Consider the following 17,574-nt stretch of genomic DNA (forward strand, 5'->3'; position numbering starts at 1 on the left):
GAATCTGGAGAGTGGAGATTTGTGGAAGACCTGCAGGCAGTAAATTCTGGGATTAATCCTGAGATTCATCCACCCTCTCCAGAAGTTCCAAATCAGCACATAGTCTTATCCCTGGTACCTGTTAAACCTGTTAACAGCACTTTTTTGTGATTAATTTAGTGAATGCGTTTTTCAGCATTTCGGTGCACCCAGAAATCCAGTACTGGTTGGCATTTTTATTTAAGGGTAAATTGTGGACCCGATTGCCTCAGGGTTATGTAGAATCACTGATCATTTTTAATGCAGCTCTTAAGACTGATTTGAGGATTTATTTTTCAGGAGGCAGTGCACGTCTTCAGTACGTAGATTATTTGTTGCATGTCATGAAGATAATGTTGGATTGTTGTGTTCTCATGTCATTATAACTGCACAGGTGTATATTTCTCCAGCAAAACTGGTGATCCTAACTTCTAGAGATATCATGGTGTTTAAAAAATAAATAAATTTGATGTTGTTCAATATGAGGTGTTAATGATTTTTGTCAGAACAGGATCCATGTCATGTGTCAGCTGCACGCTGGTTTGACTGTTGTGTCTCTGCATGAGTGTTTGTGTTCTGGCAGGTTGTCAGGGTCATTCTCAGCTCAAGCAGTTGAATCAGTGGCTCTAACAGAGGCCTGTAGACTGGCTGTAAATGTCCGTTATGGTTTTTTTTGGGTTGAATCCATGCTGTTACATGTATCGCACAGTAGAGGGTGCTGCAGTCTAGTTGTAATGAGCTGTGCTTTCACTGAAACATTAAACAAGAGTTAGGGAAGTTTTTGGCGCATTTCTTGGCAGTCGCTACTCAGAGCTGGACTGTGCCACAGACAATTGGGAGAGAAGAACGCGCTTCATCTTTGTGAAACAGACAGGTAGCGCACGTTTGTCAGAGCGCGGCTCGTGAGGACTCCTAGCAGCACAGCACGGACTTTAATGTGAACACTTTGCAGCCCTTAGACAGCGGGGCGAGGTACATGTTTGGAGCTGTATTAGTTCACGAAGTTTGCACTTTATGCACAGTAGGAGTTGGATCTCTCCGTGGCGACTGGCGAGCGGAAATGGCGAGTTGAATGGCGACAGAGCTCGCCAGTTTTATAAGTGATCTCTCGCCCGTTTTATTAGTGATCTCAACTGAAGCAGCGACTCTCCGCTGTTTAAATACAATTATATTGAAATTGCCATTTCTGTAAAAATTAAAAACATTAAAAATTGCTTTCTTTTATTGTTCAGCAATGTGACTATGGCGTTTTTTTTGTTTTGTGCCACAATCCTGCACGCACGCGCGCGGATATTTCGAACGAGCAAGAAGGTTTCTGCGCGCACGCGGATATTTTTGGGTGAGCAAGAAGGTTTCTGCGCACGCGAGGTCTCTGACCTGCGCGCTCGCTACACACTTACAGCCATTACAAAGTGCCTCAGATTCAGCCAATCAGAAACGTCAACTGACAAAGGTAATTTCTGATTGGATGGTTTGACCGCCAAGTGGGAAGGATATACAGGCCGGAGACCAGTAACCTTCTTGCTCCCTCAAAAATATCCGCGCGCGCGCGCAGAACCCTTCTTGCTCGTTCGAAATATCTGCTCGCGCGCGCAGAATTGTGGCACAAAAATAACGCCATAGAATACACACGCTTCCTGCACTCAGAGTCGTGAACAACGTTCAGGGCACTGAGTTGTCACTCAAAAAGTCATTAGCCAATAGGAAGGCACCACTGAGAAGTCCCGCCCAAGCGAGAGCTTTATGCCAAATCTGCTGGCAAAACTCAGGGATCAGGCGCACAAAACTTAGAGAGCACGCACAGAACTCAGAGCTCACGCACTAAAACCATGGAGCACAAAGGTCAGAGCTAGATATTTTGTTTGAAAATTATAAGTTTTACGTTTGAGATTAATTTTTTGTGCGATTCTTTTTGGCACAAATCTGATTCCATATACACACATTTTGTTCCATTTAAAGGTAACCATCGCAATCCTAAAAAAGACTGAGGGTTTCCACAGGTTCCAATCAAAAATGGCCTTTGTAACGAAAGGATACTTGAAGTAAATTTGTACAACACCCCCCCTCCTCTCCTTTTTTTTATTTTTCAATTGAGAAAACTCCTTGAGAACTATAATAAAATATTTTATGCCAATTCTGTTTTTTTTACAATGTATTTTTATAATTATATATTACATCTCCCATCACCTTCATAACCGGAGCTGACCATAAAAAAAGAGGCTTCTGATCTTGTTTCCCCTGCACCAAAGTTTGGTGGCCGAGCAGTTTTCAACTAAAGAACTTAATATTGTTACAAGGTTAAAACAGTACACGAATTTTAGATTAAAAATAATATTAAACATTAGAAATTTATAACTTACAAATGCGCTGGCAGGAATACATTTATCATAGTAAGTAGATCAAGATATCTTTTATAGATTATTTAACAATAATTATTAATAATAAAAATATTTAATAAATATCTATGAATACAATTTCTCCAGATGAATGCTGAGGCTGTGACATATTTTCAGGCTACAAGCTCCGCCGATTTTTTTTATCAATAACTCGTATTATTGATTGCTTTATAGATATTTAAAATGAAATTATTACAGATAGTTTGCGTTGCACTGACGAGACAAGGGATGTGGTGAAGTTGACGTAATTAATAAAACTGGCCAGAAATCACTGATAAAACTGGCGAGAGCTCTCTGATAAAACTGGCGAGGAACTGGCGGAGAGCCGCTGGTTCAGTTGAGATCACTAATAAAACTGGCGAGAGCCGCTGATGCAGTTGAGACCACTGATAAAACTGGCGAAGAACCGCTGGCGAAGTGTACGCCACTAATAAAACTGGCGAGCTCTGTCGCCATTCAACTCGCCATTTCCACTCGCCAGTCGCCACGGAGAGATCCAACCCCCTCTCTTTATGCAGTGTATTCATGTTCTGTGTCAAATGCTCCTCAGTAAATGTATTTTGTTTTCCTTTAGTTTTCACGGTGTATTTGGTGCACTGTAATATTTGACTGCAAGAAGTAAACGTGAATCTACTGCACCCGTCGAAGCTCTCCGTCTTTTCTTGAGTCTGAGGGACTGCTACACTGGCTGAGGGTGAGAGTGCAAATTTTTGGCTTATTCCTGTGTTCATGATTTTTTGAATGATGTGGTAATAAAGGAGGTTTCTTACATTCACAGGTAAACACATTGATCATAATTTACTGGTGGCTTTACTGAAAGCAATTCTTTGCCCAAAGCTGTTGCTGTGATTAAATGCCAGGCTCACACAAAAGACACTTCAGAAGTGGCACGAGGAAATGCTTTCGCAGACGCAGCAGCAAAAAAAAAAAAAAAAAAAAAACAGCAGCTGGAGATTAATCAATTTTTTTTCCTTTTTCAGGAAACCTGTGTTCCGGAACCCCAACCTCTTTTACACTCACACACAGAACTAACATCCCCCAGAGGTGCGCCCCTGTTAGCCTCACTTCCTTTGTCCTGAAGTCGGAGGCTAACAGCCCCCCCCCCAAAAATTTCCCCGGACCTGAGGGGGTAATCCACCATCGAGGGGGGTGACTCCAGCACGCTTCTTACGCCTACTCGTTCTACTCGCGCTGGCGCAATTACTCGATTCATGAGTCGACTCCTCTGGTATGGGAAAGAGACCGCGCCAGGCATGAGCTGGTGCCGGCGACTCCATTCCGAGGCCGCTTTTAAAGCCTCCTCCACAGGATCTTTAGGGCCTGTACGGAATGGAGTTGCACACGGAATTGCACATCTCGCAAAAGGATAGTCTGTATTAGCTGCGTCCTTATAATGATCGGTCATTATGTCAGGAATCGCGGGACGGACGCACTTGCTAGAACACAGTGATTTAATATATATCACAACAAAGAAACAAAACAAAGGGCAAACACGAAGTGAGGAAACAACAAGAGTAGGAATTTAAACAACACGACATGACTGGGAAACGAAACGACTTGACTAGACCAGGAAAGAGTAAAACAACAAATGACCGATAAGAGGAAGAGAAGGAAGGGGACTTAAATACAAAACACAGACGAGACGCACCTGAGACAGATAACGAGGGGGCAGGGTAACATATGAGACAAACGAGGAGGCGGAACAAAGGCGGGACTAGGGCGGAGACAAGGACAATAACAGACAAAGCCATGTGCAGATAAAGCACATGGCGGGGAAAACAGACCTGACAGGACGAGGGCGTGACAGGCACGGTGGTGCGGGAGGTAGTGATGCAGTCACACAGCTCCAGGTTGTGGGTTTGAGCCACACTCCATGTGACGGTCTGTGAGGAGTTGAATTAGATAAGCAGTTTCAGACAATGAATGAATGAATGATACTCCTACAAATCCACATGCACAATCCAGGTAATAATAAAGGGAGGCTTTCTGACAGTCTAAGCCAGTGTTATCCAATTCTGACCTTATTCTACCTGTTCAAACAAACTTGATTCAACTCATTTTGTGAGTAGGATGTTCCAGGACCAGGTTCTGATGCCAAATCAAAGCATATGTGATAAGAGTATTACATAATAGAGTAATATATAATACATAATACAAAGAGTAATACATAATACTCTACAACAAGGACATACTTCTATAAAGAATCATTTAAAACCACGCAAAGGAACTAGATGAAGTACAGTGAACTTCTCTGAATGTCTGTTTATATTCTTAATTGAGCCAAATTTCCTGAAAGGTTGCACCACTATCTTGGAATTCATTAAATTAACTATAACTATATTACAGTGAATTTCCATCTTATTAAGTTCACCTAACTTGTAGCTACATGCACTGACTATACTGTCATATACACCCACTATGACTGAGTGGTCATGGTAGGTTTGCTGAATATTATGATTATTTGCAAATTATTAGCACCATTTCTCTCATGTCCATTAATGGAAAGGAGCTGCTTTAAATATTTATTTGAATAGTGGGCCATAAGTGTTACTTAAGGGTTTACACATTTAAACTGATTATAATCCAATACTGTGCTGAGTACAAAACAAATAATACAGTCTTATAGTTCTGTAAGCAAATTAAAATAATGATTGTAGACATGAGAGACCTAATGGATTTCATAAGTTTGCAGTTCACCCCATTATCAGATTACCAAAAATATATCATTAAAATATCAGAAGTGCTATGTATTTCGTGTAGTGTATGTTGTGTATACACCGTGATATATATAAATATATATATTATATATATTTATATATTGTGTTTGTAGCGTTGACCTTATTCAAACTCTTATGATTACCGATATTTGACTAATGATAATAATTAAAATTTTATAATTGACTTAAGTAATTAAAACATTAACAAGTAGTTTGAGAATGAATAATGGCCAAGCTACGTGAGTTCTTCAGGATCTTCAGACTTTTAATGAACAGACTCCACACACTGTGATTTCAAATAATGGAAACATTTATTAACAAAAGAATATGTACTCAACAGCATAATCTCAAAATCTCACGGCATCAATGCAGGTGAAGCCGATTCAAATTTAAAGATAAGCTAGGCGCTAGGACTTGTGACTAATGTGTTACTAACTGAGGTTTTAATTAATGTATAAATTTATCAAGAGACTTAATTAGGCACCAGCTTCTGGAAAGTTTGCTTGCTTACTTTTGCCGTTTTCACAGAGCCGTCGGGTCCCGCTGTTTTAACCTCCGTGCTCCGGGTTTTTGCTTCTTGTCCTCCCCGCGTCGTTGAAGGTAGGCTCGCTGGAAAGGGGATTCCTTCCAGGTTGAGTCAGACACTCTTGGTCTTAGACGGGGTGACGTCAGTCGGGAGTTCCCTTCACGGCGGGCTGCAGGCCTGGCTGGTCTTTCCCCTGAGTGGGGGGGGCGTCTCAGAGTTGTTCCGTCCTTTACTCGAGTTTCAGAAGCGGTGCCCTCAGAACTCGGCTTATAACGCTAATGTATCCGCTATCAACTAATCTTAGGGGTGATATCTTATTCTGGCTACGAATAAGTTTCACCTGCTTTGATAAGTCGTGAGATTAAACTTAGATTAGGCGATAAAACATAAACACAATAAAAAGAACAAAGGATTATTCGGAGTTACTCGACGTTACTGGTCATTTTTCTTTCACACTCTAGCTGGCGCAAGACGTCTCCTGGGAAGCTGAGTGAGGTCCTTTTAGAGTCTTTGTTTCGTCGACGTAAGGAAGAGGAAGAACTTCGCTTGAAGAAAGTTCGGAAGTTGGAGTTGAGAGCGTAAGAGAGGGTAAAGCAAAGAGTCGAGCGTAGAGTCAGAGCAAAAGCAGAGAGAAAAAAAAAGAGAGAAGAGAGCGGCATGATCCGGGCACACTCTTTTCAGAGGTGGCGCGGTCACGTCCAACTGGGAGGTATCCTTCCTTTGATTGGATCCTGGGTCTGAGGCTCACGTGACTTGTTTCACGTTTCAGAGAGAGAGAGGAAAGATACACGTATACACAAAATTGAATAACATAAAAATTACCTATACATACTTGTGGTATCGCATAATGTGTGTCCTGGATTATTAATATCAAACATCTACGTGTATATCTTGGGTACTTTATGATTACATCCCACTACAATATTATGTTAGAAGAAATTAATTCGTTTTCTCAATTAGAGACAGAAACTTTCTTTCGTGATTGAAACAGTAATACACATCACTTCATTGGTTGGTAGACGTCCATCTGAGGACAACAAAAGGGGCTGACATTAATACATATTTGCATAAAACAATGTTCCTGAACACTCGTTGCGCTCGGTGTGCATTTTAGGAGTCAGTAGGGCGAACGATTTCGCAAACGTCCACTTGGGGTCGCTGTTGGTCCATGCTGTTCGTTCTGTGCGGATGGGTTACCAGGAGGTCAACTCGAGTTAAGTCAGCGTTGCCATCTGTTGATTTTCACACGAGATAACGTTTCGCCGTTTAGGCGCCACAGCCATAAAGAGTCCTTTTAACTCCGGTTTTCACCACCTTGTTTGTTCTTCTTTTGGTCTAAAAGCATATAATGGCTTGTTATCTTCCCGTTTCTGAAGAGAGGAAGGGGCCGTGGCCAGGCGTCCTTTGATGTAGGCCTTAGGTGTGTGTGTGTGTGTGGGGGGGACTGCAGGGTCTTTGCACACACGCAGTCTGTGGAATGTGGGGTCCTCTCCCAAGAAATCCTTATTCAGAGTGGAGAGCCTTTATTCAGAACTTTCCATTTCTTTATTTCTTCATTTGATTTGATCCATACTCCACTACATTCGTTTTCACTGAAACGTAATATTTTAAACTATAACTAGTAGAGGGTACCTAGTTCTGTTGGACATAAACTATGCCCTTTTTTCAAATCACAAAGGCTGCATTTCCTACATTCACCTTCCCACAAAACATCTAGATCCCCCACTTGCTGCGTACGCCCCTCCCAATTGCTGGTTTCCGCCCACTTGCGGGCCTCCGGCCTGCAGAGATATGTACTTTGTACAGAGTGGGTGTGTGAATATAGATAATATAGGAGCTGTGTGAGAGCAACACTACCCAATATACAGAATATTTATTATGTTTTGTGACCAAATAAATAAATAAAACATGTTAAGTTTATACTACCCTAACTTGTAAAGCAATATTTTTATAGAAACATTTCCTCTTTAAACGTGGAAAATGGTAAGACGTTCTCACTTCAAAAATCCCATTTACTGTGCAAATATTTTTTATTTATTTATGTATTTATTTATTTATTTATTATATGAAACTGTTGACCAAGAAGCCAGAATTTAATACAAATTTACAGAATGACTTTAACATACCAGGGTCAGGTTTAGAAATTAGGGGCAGAGGTGGTGTATAATTAAAACAGACATGCACAGTTAGTCATTTTAGAATTATTAATAAGTATTAAGATTTAGGAGCGTATTTATGCTATTTTAGAATATCCTTGGAAGTAAAGGTAATAAATACACAAGTAAAAGGTTTTTAAAAGACTTTTTAAAATATAAATTATTTTGGTGCTTTCTAAACGTGGTTTAGTTAAACTAATTCACAAAACCACAGTGCAGCTTCTCAGTAACAATCTCTTTTTTTCACAGGAAATAAGCAACATACAGTGTTAACTGATATCAGGCCTAGCTTTTAGATTGGATCAGTTCAAACTGACGCTGAAATAGAAACTCTGGTAAGTACAGAACTTATAGTCGATAAATGAACTGGGCTAGAAATAGTGCTAATATTGGGGGAGGATTTCTGAAATATGAGAAAGACAGTGAAGACTGCAAGGCCTCTGAGAAGGCACATGAGACATTACTTTTTGTGTCTTCAACTATTGAACATTAAAATATTCACAAATTATCATCTCTTTATGCATTTTATACAATTCTTCATTGCTTCCTTATTCTTGTTTAAGCTTTGGATGAACTGTTACTGTTGTCAAACCCTGTTCCAACTTTCTGTCCAGTCATCATCTATCTATCATAGAGTTATTTAATCAGGCCTTATTTCAAACCATGAACACAAAGCAAGAGAAAAATCAACAAATTTAACTGGATGCTGTAGTGATGCTTCTCTGCCACGTCTAGGAGGAAAATACCCACATGGTGTAGTAAAACACCCACACAGCACTTAGGAAACTGGGCAGAGGATCTCAATTGATTAAGTGACGCTAGTTTTAAGGAAAGGGTCCAAACTGTGATGCTTTGCCAAAAAATATCCCATTCATCATCAAACTGGAATGGTGTTTTTATCGGACATCCACTGTATTTTGAGCCCAACAATCTCATTTTGGATCTTATTTAGTCTTTTTTTTAATCTAAGTCATGCTCATAAGTTATAGTTTTAAATTTGTAGAAACATGTCATTCACCAGCAAAAGGACTGAGAGATTCATGTATTCATTCTTTGTAACCGTATTTTCATGTATTTTCAACCGAGATTCATGTATTCATTCTTTTGTAAGGGGGCAAACAAAGTATGCAGAGCAACACGTGGACTTCAGTTTGTAAATGTAGAACAGAAATGTTCTCCTGTGTGTTGAGTGGATCTGAGAGAGTGGACATTGTAGAAACAAAGAGGTGTTCATAATTTTAATATATTAACATTTTTTTTAACTTTGATGTTTATAATAATTTAAATGTTATAATGATTATAGATTAATTCACACATTCGTGGGAAAATTATAAAGCGCTGTGAGACGTCCACGGTTTCTGAGTGACCGCACTGCATGTGTTAACACAACCTTCCAACCACTTCCAGTGTTCCTGAGCTTCAGTGCACCAATGATGTGTAACCTACACTTCTCAAACACGTGGTTTAATTACGATTACATACGAGCCGACACTTCACACACAGCAGTGACACGACTGTCCCACACCCCTCAACACACACACAGACACTGCAGTCAACAACTGACAAACTCAGCTGTTTATTAGTGAAAGAGAATACAGCGAAATAAACAAAAGCATGACTTGAAACATTCTGCCGTGGCGTAAGACATTTCTGTAACTTAACTGTAAATATCTAAGTCTAAATTAAACGGCAAGAGGAACCTCATATTAAGAGCAACAAAGCAAGAAAGTACAAGATAAGGACACTGCACTACTCTATATCTGAGTGTAGGTCTTTGTTGATTGACATTGGTCTATTTAGTTTTGATACGGGCGTATACAGTTTGCTCTGCAGTGTTGATCTGGACCTGTGCTGCTTTGTCACTGTGGGCTATGGTACAGTACATCACATCATCACAAACAGCCGCCTACAGAGAGAGAGAGAGAGAGAGAGAGAACATAGCACTGTACTAAGAATCAGATCAGTCTAAGACAGTTTAAATTGAAAAGCAGATGAGATTGTGAGGTATCGACCTGATTCTCCTGCTTTCTGTTAAGACCCAGATGTCCTGCAGCAGTCAGAGTTCTGTCCACCTCTCCTTCCTAAAGGAGCAAGACCATCACTGAACTCTCAATAACACACAGAACCAAGTTTAAAAAGCTGAAGGGGACTATGTATGTTTGTGCTGATAGTAAACAGTGCTATTGAACTCTGTTGATCTACTTTCAGGGTCGCACGGTGGCACAGCAGGTAGTGTCACAGTCACACAGCTCCAGGGGCCTGGAGGGTTAGATTCCCGCGTGACTGTCTGTGAGGAGTTGGTGTGTTCTCCCCGTGTCTGCGTGGGTTTCCTCCGGGTGCTCCGGTTTCCTCCCACAGTCCAAAAAACACACATTAGTAGGTGGATTAGTGACTCAAAAGTGTCTGCAGGTGTGTGTGTGTGTGTCTGTGTTGCCCTGTGAAGGACTGGCGCCCCTCTAGGGTGTATTCCTGCCTTGCGCCCAATGATTCCGGGTAGGCTCTAGACTCACCGCGACCCTGAATTGGATAAGGGTTACAGATAATGAATTAATTAATAATCTGCTTTGAAAGGCTGGGAATAGCTTTGTTGTACCAATTACAGTCAGACAACTTGTGATAAAAGTAAGGCTGATGCTCTAAAGCGGTGAACAGTCCAGGTTTAAGGCTTATCCAGAGAATGTGTACGTGTTTGTTACCTCTCCATCCACTACAGGTGATCGCCACTGCCCCGAATAACAGCAGCAGCACAACCATGAGGATATGAACACCTGTAAAACACACACACAGCAGTTCAGTAGAAAGCAGAAAGAGTGTCATTTCTCTTAGTGCTGAGTAAAATGGACAGTGCTCAGACCCTGATGGATGCTGGATGTTGTTTGATCTTCTCCAGTGGAAGGCTCTGGTGAAGAGGAGGTTGTTATAGTTGTAAACTCTAGGGGTGGATGTGTTGTTGAGTCTGTTGGAGTTGTGCTGGGTCTGATGACGTCTCTCACTGCAGAAATAAATAACACCCAAACACATCAACACAGACACTTTACAACACTTTGTGCTAATGTTATATTTATGTTACAACCACAAACTCTAACAGTGGAGTAAATGTGTTTATTCATGTTTCTCAGAGTCATTACAGCAAACAAACATTACCTTTAATATGAAGTCTGAAATCTTTGGTATCTCCCTGAACCTCACACCTGTATTCTCCCTGATCCTCTTCAGTCAGGTGTGATATGAGCAGAGAGAGGTCTCCTGAGTTCTGATTGGTCAGTCTCACTCTGTCTCTGTGCTTTCCAGTCTGTGCAGGGTATATTTCTTCAAAGTTACTGTTTGCAGATGTCTTTGATTTAAATGTCCATCTAACAGTGTTTGGTTTGGTCTGTGGGTCAGTGCAGGAGCAGCGCAGGACGACAGACTCTCCTGAGAAACCTGTCACTTCCTGTAAAGGTTCACCCTTCACTAGATCACAAGCTGCAGAAATAAAACATTTAACAGTAATCAGCACTTCACCTTTAGAGACAGTGTACTACATAAGTTTATACAGGTTTTACACGACTTGTAATACATTAATGTTTTTAAAGTTACTGAAGTTTAAAGACAACATATACATCTTAAATGAATCTAAACATGGACGCTATTAAAAGTCAGCTTCAAATGTTTGCCCTGTCTTTGAATAATGAAGAGAAACTAATCCTGTGCATTAAATATGATTCACCTTTTACGTAGAGCTGAACATCTTTCATTTCCTTCTCAGCCTGACACCTGTAGGTCCCCTGATCTTCTTCTCTCAGGTGAGATATGAGCAGAGAGAGATTAGCAGGAGAATTCTCATTAAACGTCTGAAATCTGCCTGTGAACTGACCATCACTGAAAACATAAGTCCAGTGTCCTCCGTTTCTAATAAACTTCCAGGTGAATGTCTGAGATTTGGTCTTTGGGTCAGTGCAGGAGCAGGGCAGCAGTACAGACCCACCCTTGTTTACAGAGACATCACTGATGTTTGAGAGATTGCAGCCTGCACAACACACAACACAACAGCTCAGATCTTATTAAAAATGAGGGGAAAAAAGTAACTCTGAAAGAAGATTTTAAATAACTGCTCTCACCTGCAGAAAAGTGAAGCAGAACAAACAGAAGATACACACACTCCATCATCACAGACTCCTCTACACACACCAACGTCCCTCAGCGAGAAGCTGGACTAAGGACTGAAGAGGACACTCAGACACTGAAGAAGTGGTTGACGACCAGAGAGGCGTTTTAAATGGTGAGAACATAGTCATCACTCAAACCTCCGTGAGGAAGAGATCAGGAACTACAGATCAAATGATGTAAACGTTGATAAAGACAACTCTGAACTCACAGGAAATAAGTTTCTATTTTGTGTGCAATGTAACTCATAGGTTTATTAATAAAAGTGCAAGGGCCTGACAGGGGTCTCCCTCAGGGTGAGATCCTACATCACGAGACAAAACACACCAGGAGAGACATTTGAGACGTGCAGAAGACTGGGGTTCATTTCTCAGTTTGAGCAGCACCACCCTGGACCAGTAACTGGGCAGGATTTCACACTCTTTATTCATTCATTCATTCATCATCTGTAACCCTTATCCAGTTCAGGGTCGCGGTGGGTCCAGAGCCTACCTGGAATCATTGGGCACAAGACGGGAATACACTCTGGAGGGGGCGCCAGTCCTTCACAGGGCAACACAGACACACACACACATTCACTCACACACTCACACCTACGGACAATTTTTGAGTCGCCAATCCACCTAGCAACGTGTGTTTTTGGACTGTGGGAGGAAACCGGAGCACACTAACTCCTCACAGACAGTCACCCGGAGCGGGACTCGAACCCACAACTTCCAGGCCCCTGGAGCTGTGTGACTGCGACACTACCTGCTGCGCTACCATGCCGCCACTTTTTATTCAGTTACATTGTAATAATAATTATTAATATTAATAACAATATCATCATCATTGCTTACATTACATATACTATGATTGTATCATCCCCCTGTGAAGGACTGGCGCCCCCTCCAGGGTGTATTCCCACCTTGTGCCCAGTGATTCCGGGTAGGCTCCATTCCCACCGCGACCCATAACAACAGACCTATGTGATGTATAGCGTCATTTTATTTTAGTCAATAACTTCTAGGTAGATTGACCAGAGGAGGATAGGTCCCCCCCTTGTGAGCCTTGGTCCCTTCCTCAACTCTGAGAGAGATTTTCCTTGCCACTGTCACCACTGGCTTGCTCTCCTGGGGGTTTTTACATTTCATGTTAAAGCTTCTGTCTTTAATGGAATTCTGTCCCAGACAGCGAGCATATATCGGTCCACTGACATAAAAAGGCTGGCACACCACTGACTGTAGACCACTGCTGGTCCACCATCGGACCACTCAGATTACTGTCCTGTACAGGATATAACTCATTTATAATCTCCTCAAGCAGATTTTAAATTCACAGGGACTTTTATTCTGGAAAACAAACTAATACAAATATGACCAACAACTATGAGAGATATAATAATGAGTATAAGCCTGATATAAAATGATTATACTAAAAATGTTGACACTGTACTGGATTAAAATTATTTACTAATCTTATTTGTAAAGAATAAGAAAATAACCGAATGAAGAAAAAGACTGAATGGAAAAGTGCTAAAATGTGGCATTTTTTCTAAAATTCTGTTTAATCACCAGTGGTCCGCCCAGAAAACGCTGTGTAAAACACTAGTGGACCTCCAACTTTGCCCTCAGTGGGACAACAGTGGTCCACCGTCTCCTTGTTGTCAGGGGAGAAGCTGCTTTGTGACATCAGTTGTAAAAAGCGTTATACAAATTAATTTGACTTGACTACATTTTTAAACTGATATATTTCAAGTGGCTCTGGAAAAGAACATCTGCCAAATACTATTTATAAAGTAAGTGTGGATTTTAATATGGTACACGATTCTGCTAAAGATAGTTCACTCTACTGCTTCGAGTGTTGTCTCTTCTTTTGTGGTGATGGTAGTATTATTTTTTAAATGTTTTTGGCGCCCCCTCGTGGATGCTGGTTGAACTCACAGCTGGATTCTCTAAAAAATGGTAGACAAGATCTTTCTAATAAACTACAACAAATCTTGGTCATAATAAAATAAACTGAAATAAAATTAAACGTGGTTAAAAATATCCCACATATATTAGTAATTATGGTCATTTCTACCACAGAAAAAATACACAATAATACATTTATATTCAGTGAAGAATATTACTGACATGCAGTCTACACATGTATATTTACCATATGGTTTATTCAGCTTTTAATCTGAGCTGAGACTTCACACACAACAGTGAACAGACTTTCACATCCCTCAACACACACAGAGTCACTACATTCAACAACAACCAAACTCTGCTGTTTATTAGAGAAAGAGAGTACAGTGAAATAAACAAAGCCATGATCTGAGACATGTTTTAAGTTGTAGGTCATTTTTATCAATGAACAACGAAGCAAGAACTGAACTACTCTTTAGTAGAGTGCATTACATCAGAGAGAGAGAGAGAGAGAGAGAGAGAGTACATAGCACTGTACTAAGAATCAGATCAGTCTAAGAGAGTTTAAATGGAAAAGCAGATGAGACCTTGAGGCATCGACCTGATTCTCCTGCTTTCTGTTAAGACCCAGATGTCCTGCAGCAGTCAGAGTTCTGTCCACCTCTCCTTCCTAAAGGAACAAGACCATCACTGAACTCTCAATAACACACAGAACCACGTTTAAAAAGCTGAAGGGGACTATGTATGTTTGTGCCAATAGTAAACAGTGCTATTGAACTCTGTTGATCTGCTCTAAAGCGGTGAACAGTCCAGGTTTAAGGCTCATCCAGAGAATGTGTACATGTTTGTTACCTCTCCATCCACTACAGGTGATCGCCACTGCCCCGAATAACAGCAGCAGCACAACCATGAGGATATGAACACCTGTAAAACACACACACAGCAGTTCAGTAGAAAGCAGAAAGAGAGTCATTTCTCTTAGTGCTGAGTAAAATGGACAGTGCTCAGACCCTGATGGATGCTGAATGTTGTTTGATCTCCTCCAGTGGGAGGCTCTGGTGAAGAGGAGGTTGTTATAGTTGTAAACTCTAGGGGTGGATGTGTTGTTGAGTCTGTTGGAGTTGTTCTGGGTCTGATGATTTCTCTCACTGCAGAAATAAATAACACCCAAACACATCAACACAAACACTTTACAACACTTTGTGCTAATGTTATATTTATGTTACAACCACAAACTCTAACAGTGGAGTAAATGTGTTTATTCATGTTTCTCAGAGTCATTACAGCAAACAAACATTACCTTTAATATGAAGTCTGAAATCTTTGTGATCTCCCTGAACCTCACACCTGTATTCTCCCTGATCCTCTTCAGTCAGGTGTGATATGAGCAGAGAGAGGTTTCCTGAGTTCTGATTGGTCAGTCTCACTCTGTCTCTGTGCTTTCCAGTCTGTGCAGGGTATATTTCTTCAAAGTTACTGTTTGCAGATGTCTTTGATTTAAACATCCATCTAACAGTGTCTGGTTTGGTCTGTGGGTCAGTGCAGGAGCAGCGCAGGACGACAGACTCTCCTGAGAAACCTGTCACTTCCTCTGTATGTTCACCCTTCACTAGATCACAAACTGCAGAAATAAAACATTTAACAGTAATCATCACTTCACCTTTAGAGACAGTGTACTACATAAGTTTATACAGGTTTTACACGACTTGTAACAACAGCAGAACACTTTAGGTGATATAACCTTCATCTTTTATCTCTGAAGAACCAGATGAAACAGGTTTTCATTGAAGTAAAGAAGCCATTCACCAGGAACAATAACTATGTAATGTGTCCAAATGTGTTTTTGATTTCTCATGGTTCTGTAAATAACCACTTGCCAAATGAAAGAAACTTTGCAGAGCCACTTTCTAAAGGGTGTCCAGTGGTTGCTCACATTCACTCTGTTGTAATACTTTAATGTTTTTAAAGTTACTGAAGTTTAAAGACAACATCTACATGTTAAATGAATCTAAACATGGACGTTATTAAAAGTCAGCTTCAAATATTTGCCCTGACTTTGAATAATGAAGAGTAACTAATCCTGTGCATTAAATATGATTCACCTTTTACATAGAGACGAACATCTTTAGTTTCCTTCTCAGTCTGACACCTGTAGGTCCCCTGATCTTCTTCTCTCAGGTGAGATATGAGCAGAGAGAGATTAGCAGGAGAATTCTCATTAAACCTCTGAAATCTGGCTGTGAACTGACCATCACTGAAAACATCAATCCAGTTTTCTCTGTTTCTAGTAAACTTCCAGGTGAATGTCTGAGGTTTGGTCTCTGGGTCAGTGCAGGAGCAGGGCAGCAGTACAGACCCACCCTTGTTTACAAAGATTTCAATGATCCTTGAGGGAGTGCAGCCTGCACAACACACAACACAACAGCTCAGATCTTATTAAAAATGAGGGGAAAACTCTGAAAGAAGATTTTAAATAACTGCTCTCACCTGCAGAAAAGTGAAGCAGAACAAACAGAAGATACACACACTCCATCATCACAGACTCCTCTACACACACCAACGAGAAACTGGAATAAGGACTGATGAGGAAACTCTGAAGAAGTAGAACAAGAAAAGACTCGGAGAAAAAACAGCAGTTTTCTTAAATGCTTAGAACTAACTCACACCCAAAACCAAGGTGAGGATGTGGTAAAGATCTTTACAGAGTTCAGATGATGTAAATACAGATGACTCATGGGTTCATTAATAGACGTGTGACAAATCATTACAGAAAATACACAGCTATGGTAAAGTGAACCAGTTAAAAGTGACGTTCATGATTGTAATAAAAAAACACACAAAAATTCAGAACATGTTTCCTCACCATTTCTTGCTTTAAAATCTGTTTAGTATGCTAGTCTCTCTCTCTCTCTCTCTCTCTCTCTCTCTCTCTCTCCTCATGGCAGAGGCATCTTGAATATTTTTAGATAAAAAAAACTCCAAACTGAGCACAAACCAGAAGTTGCTCTATACACTCTCAGAAAGAAAGGTACAGTAGAGGTATATTACTGGTCATTAAAGGTACAACAGTGTTTAAAAGTCCAGTTTTGTTCCTTAAAGGTACATTACATTCTCTTCTCCATTAGGAGAGATACATGTTTGTAATCCTTCATTATAGAACTGTGTTGTATAAAAAAAACATAATAAAAGTCCTGGAGAAGAAACGGGGCATATGAAATCAACACAATTATAATAAAATAAAGTACAGTTATATTCCTTAATTAAAGGTACTTTATATGTACCCTTGAGGGTACCACCACAGAGACAACATTTCTGACCGTGTAGGTGGGTAATATTGACTTATTTTTGCTTACGTTTTTTTACTTAAGGTGGAAATACCTACAAATTTGGGAGATGGATAACTGCATCGCTGAAGGTGCTACAAAACTAAACGACTCGAGTTACAAATGAGTTTCTGTGCTAATTCAAACAGTGAATAAAAACGTACAGAAAAGTTAAACGTAGATTTGTTCCGACATCAAATCTAACACCGTCTCATAAGAATATGAGGAACTTATTAATGTCATTGATTTCAGGAGTTGGATGAGTGGGTGTACACCAACATTTCAAATCAGGCTTTTATTGCTGAGTCTCTTTAAGAATAAAAGCTATCCTTTAATTTAGTCTAATTAAAGTTTATTTAGCCCTGTGAAGAACTGGCGCGGGTGGCACGGTGGTGCAGCA

The 17,574-nt window shown here is 40.4% G+C and overlaps 2 protein-coding genes across 2 annotated transcripts in view; both read right to left on the reverse strand.

Annotated features, from left to right (window-relative positions):
- The window catches only part of LOC136702738 (uncharacterized), a 39,698-nt gene extending 35,879 nt beyond the window's left edge, over positions 1 to 3,819 (reverse strand). Inside the window, exon 1 of the mRNA XM_066677881.1 lies at positions 3,619 to 3,819. Coding sequence (XP_066533978.1) covers positions 3,619 to 3,819 — 201 coding nt within the window. The remainder of the gene's footprint in view (positions 1 to 3,618) is intronic.
- A 5,686-nt stretch (positions 3,820 to 9,505) lies between these two features.
- Positions 9,506 to 12,022, reverse strand: LOC136701505 (junctional adhesion molecule-like). Its single transcript, XM_066676073.1, has 7 exons — positions 11,914 to 12,022; positions 11,523 to 11,822; positions 10,958 to 11,278; positions 10,668 to 10,805; positions 10,510 to 10,581; positions 9,826 to 9,894; positions 9,506 to 9,719 (listed from the first exon to the last, which is right to left on the reverse strand). The coding sequence occupies exons 1-6, from the start codon at positions 11,960 to 11,962 to the stop codon at positions 9,845 to 9,847; spliced, it is 930 nt and encodes a 309-aa protein (XP_066532170.1). The 5' UTR covers positions 11,963 to 12,022; the 3' UTR covers positions 9,506 to 9,719; positions 9,826 to 9,844.
- Positions 12,023 to 17,574: the final 5,552 nt, after the last annotated feature.

Source organism: Hoplias malabaricus, chromosome 7, assembly GCF_029633855.1.
Source record: "Hoplias malabaricus isolate fHopMal1 chromosome 7, fHopMal1.hap1, whole genome shotgun sequence".
Lineage (NCBI taxonomy): Eukaryota > Metazoa > Chordata > Actinopteri > Characiformes > Erythrinidae > Hoplias > Hoplias malabaricus.

Bases quoted from the DNA above. Each gene is read 5' to 3' on its own strand.
- LOC136701505 (XM_066676073.1), bottom strand. From the start codon at position 11,962: ATGATGGAGTGTGTGTATCTTCTGTTTGTTCTGCTTCACTTTTCTGCA. The intron at 10,806-10,957 runs GTAATGTTTGTT...TTATTTCTGCAG, and splicing joins TTTCAGACTTCATATTAAAG to TGAGAGACGTCATCAGACCC. The intron at 9,895-10,509 runs GTAACAAACACG...TTGCTCCTTTAG, and splicing joins CACCTGTAGTGGATGGAGAG to GAAGGAGAGGTGGACAGAAC.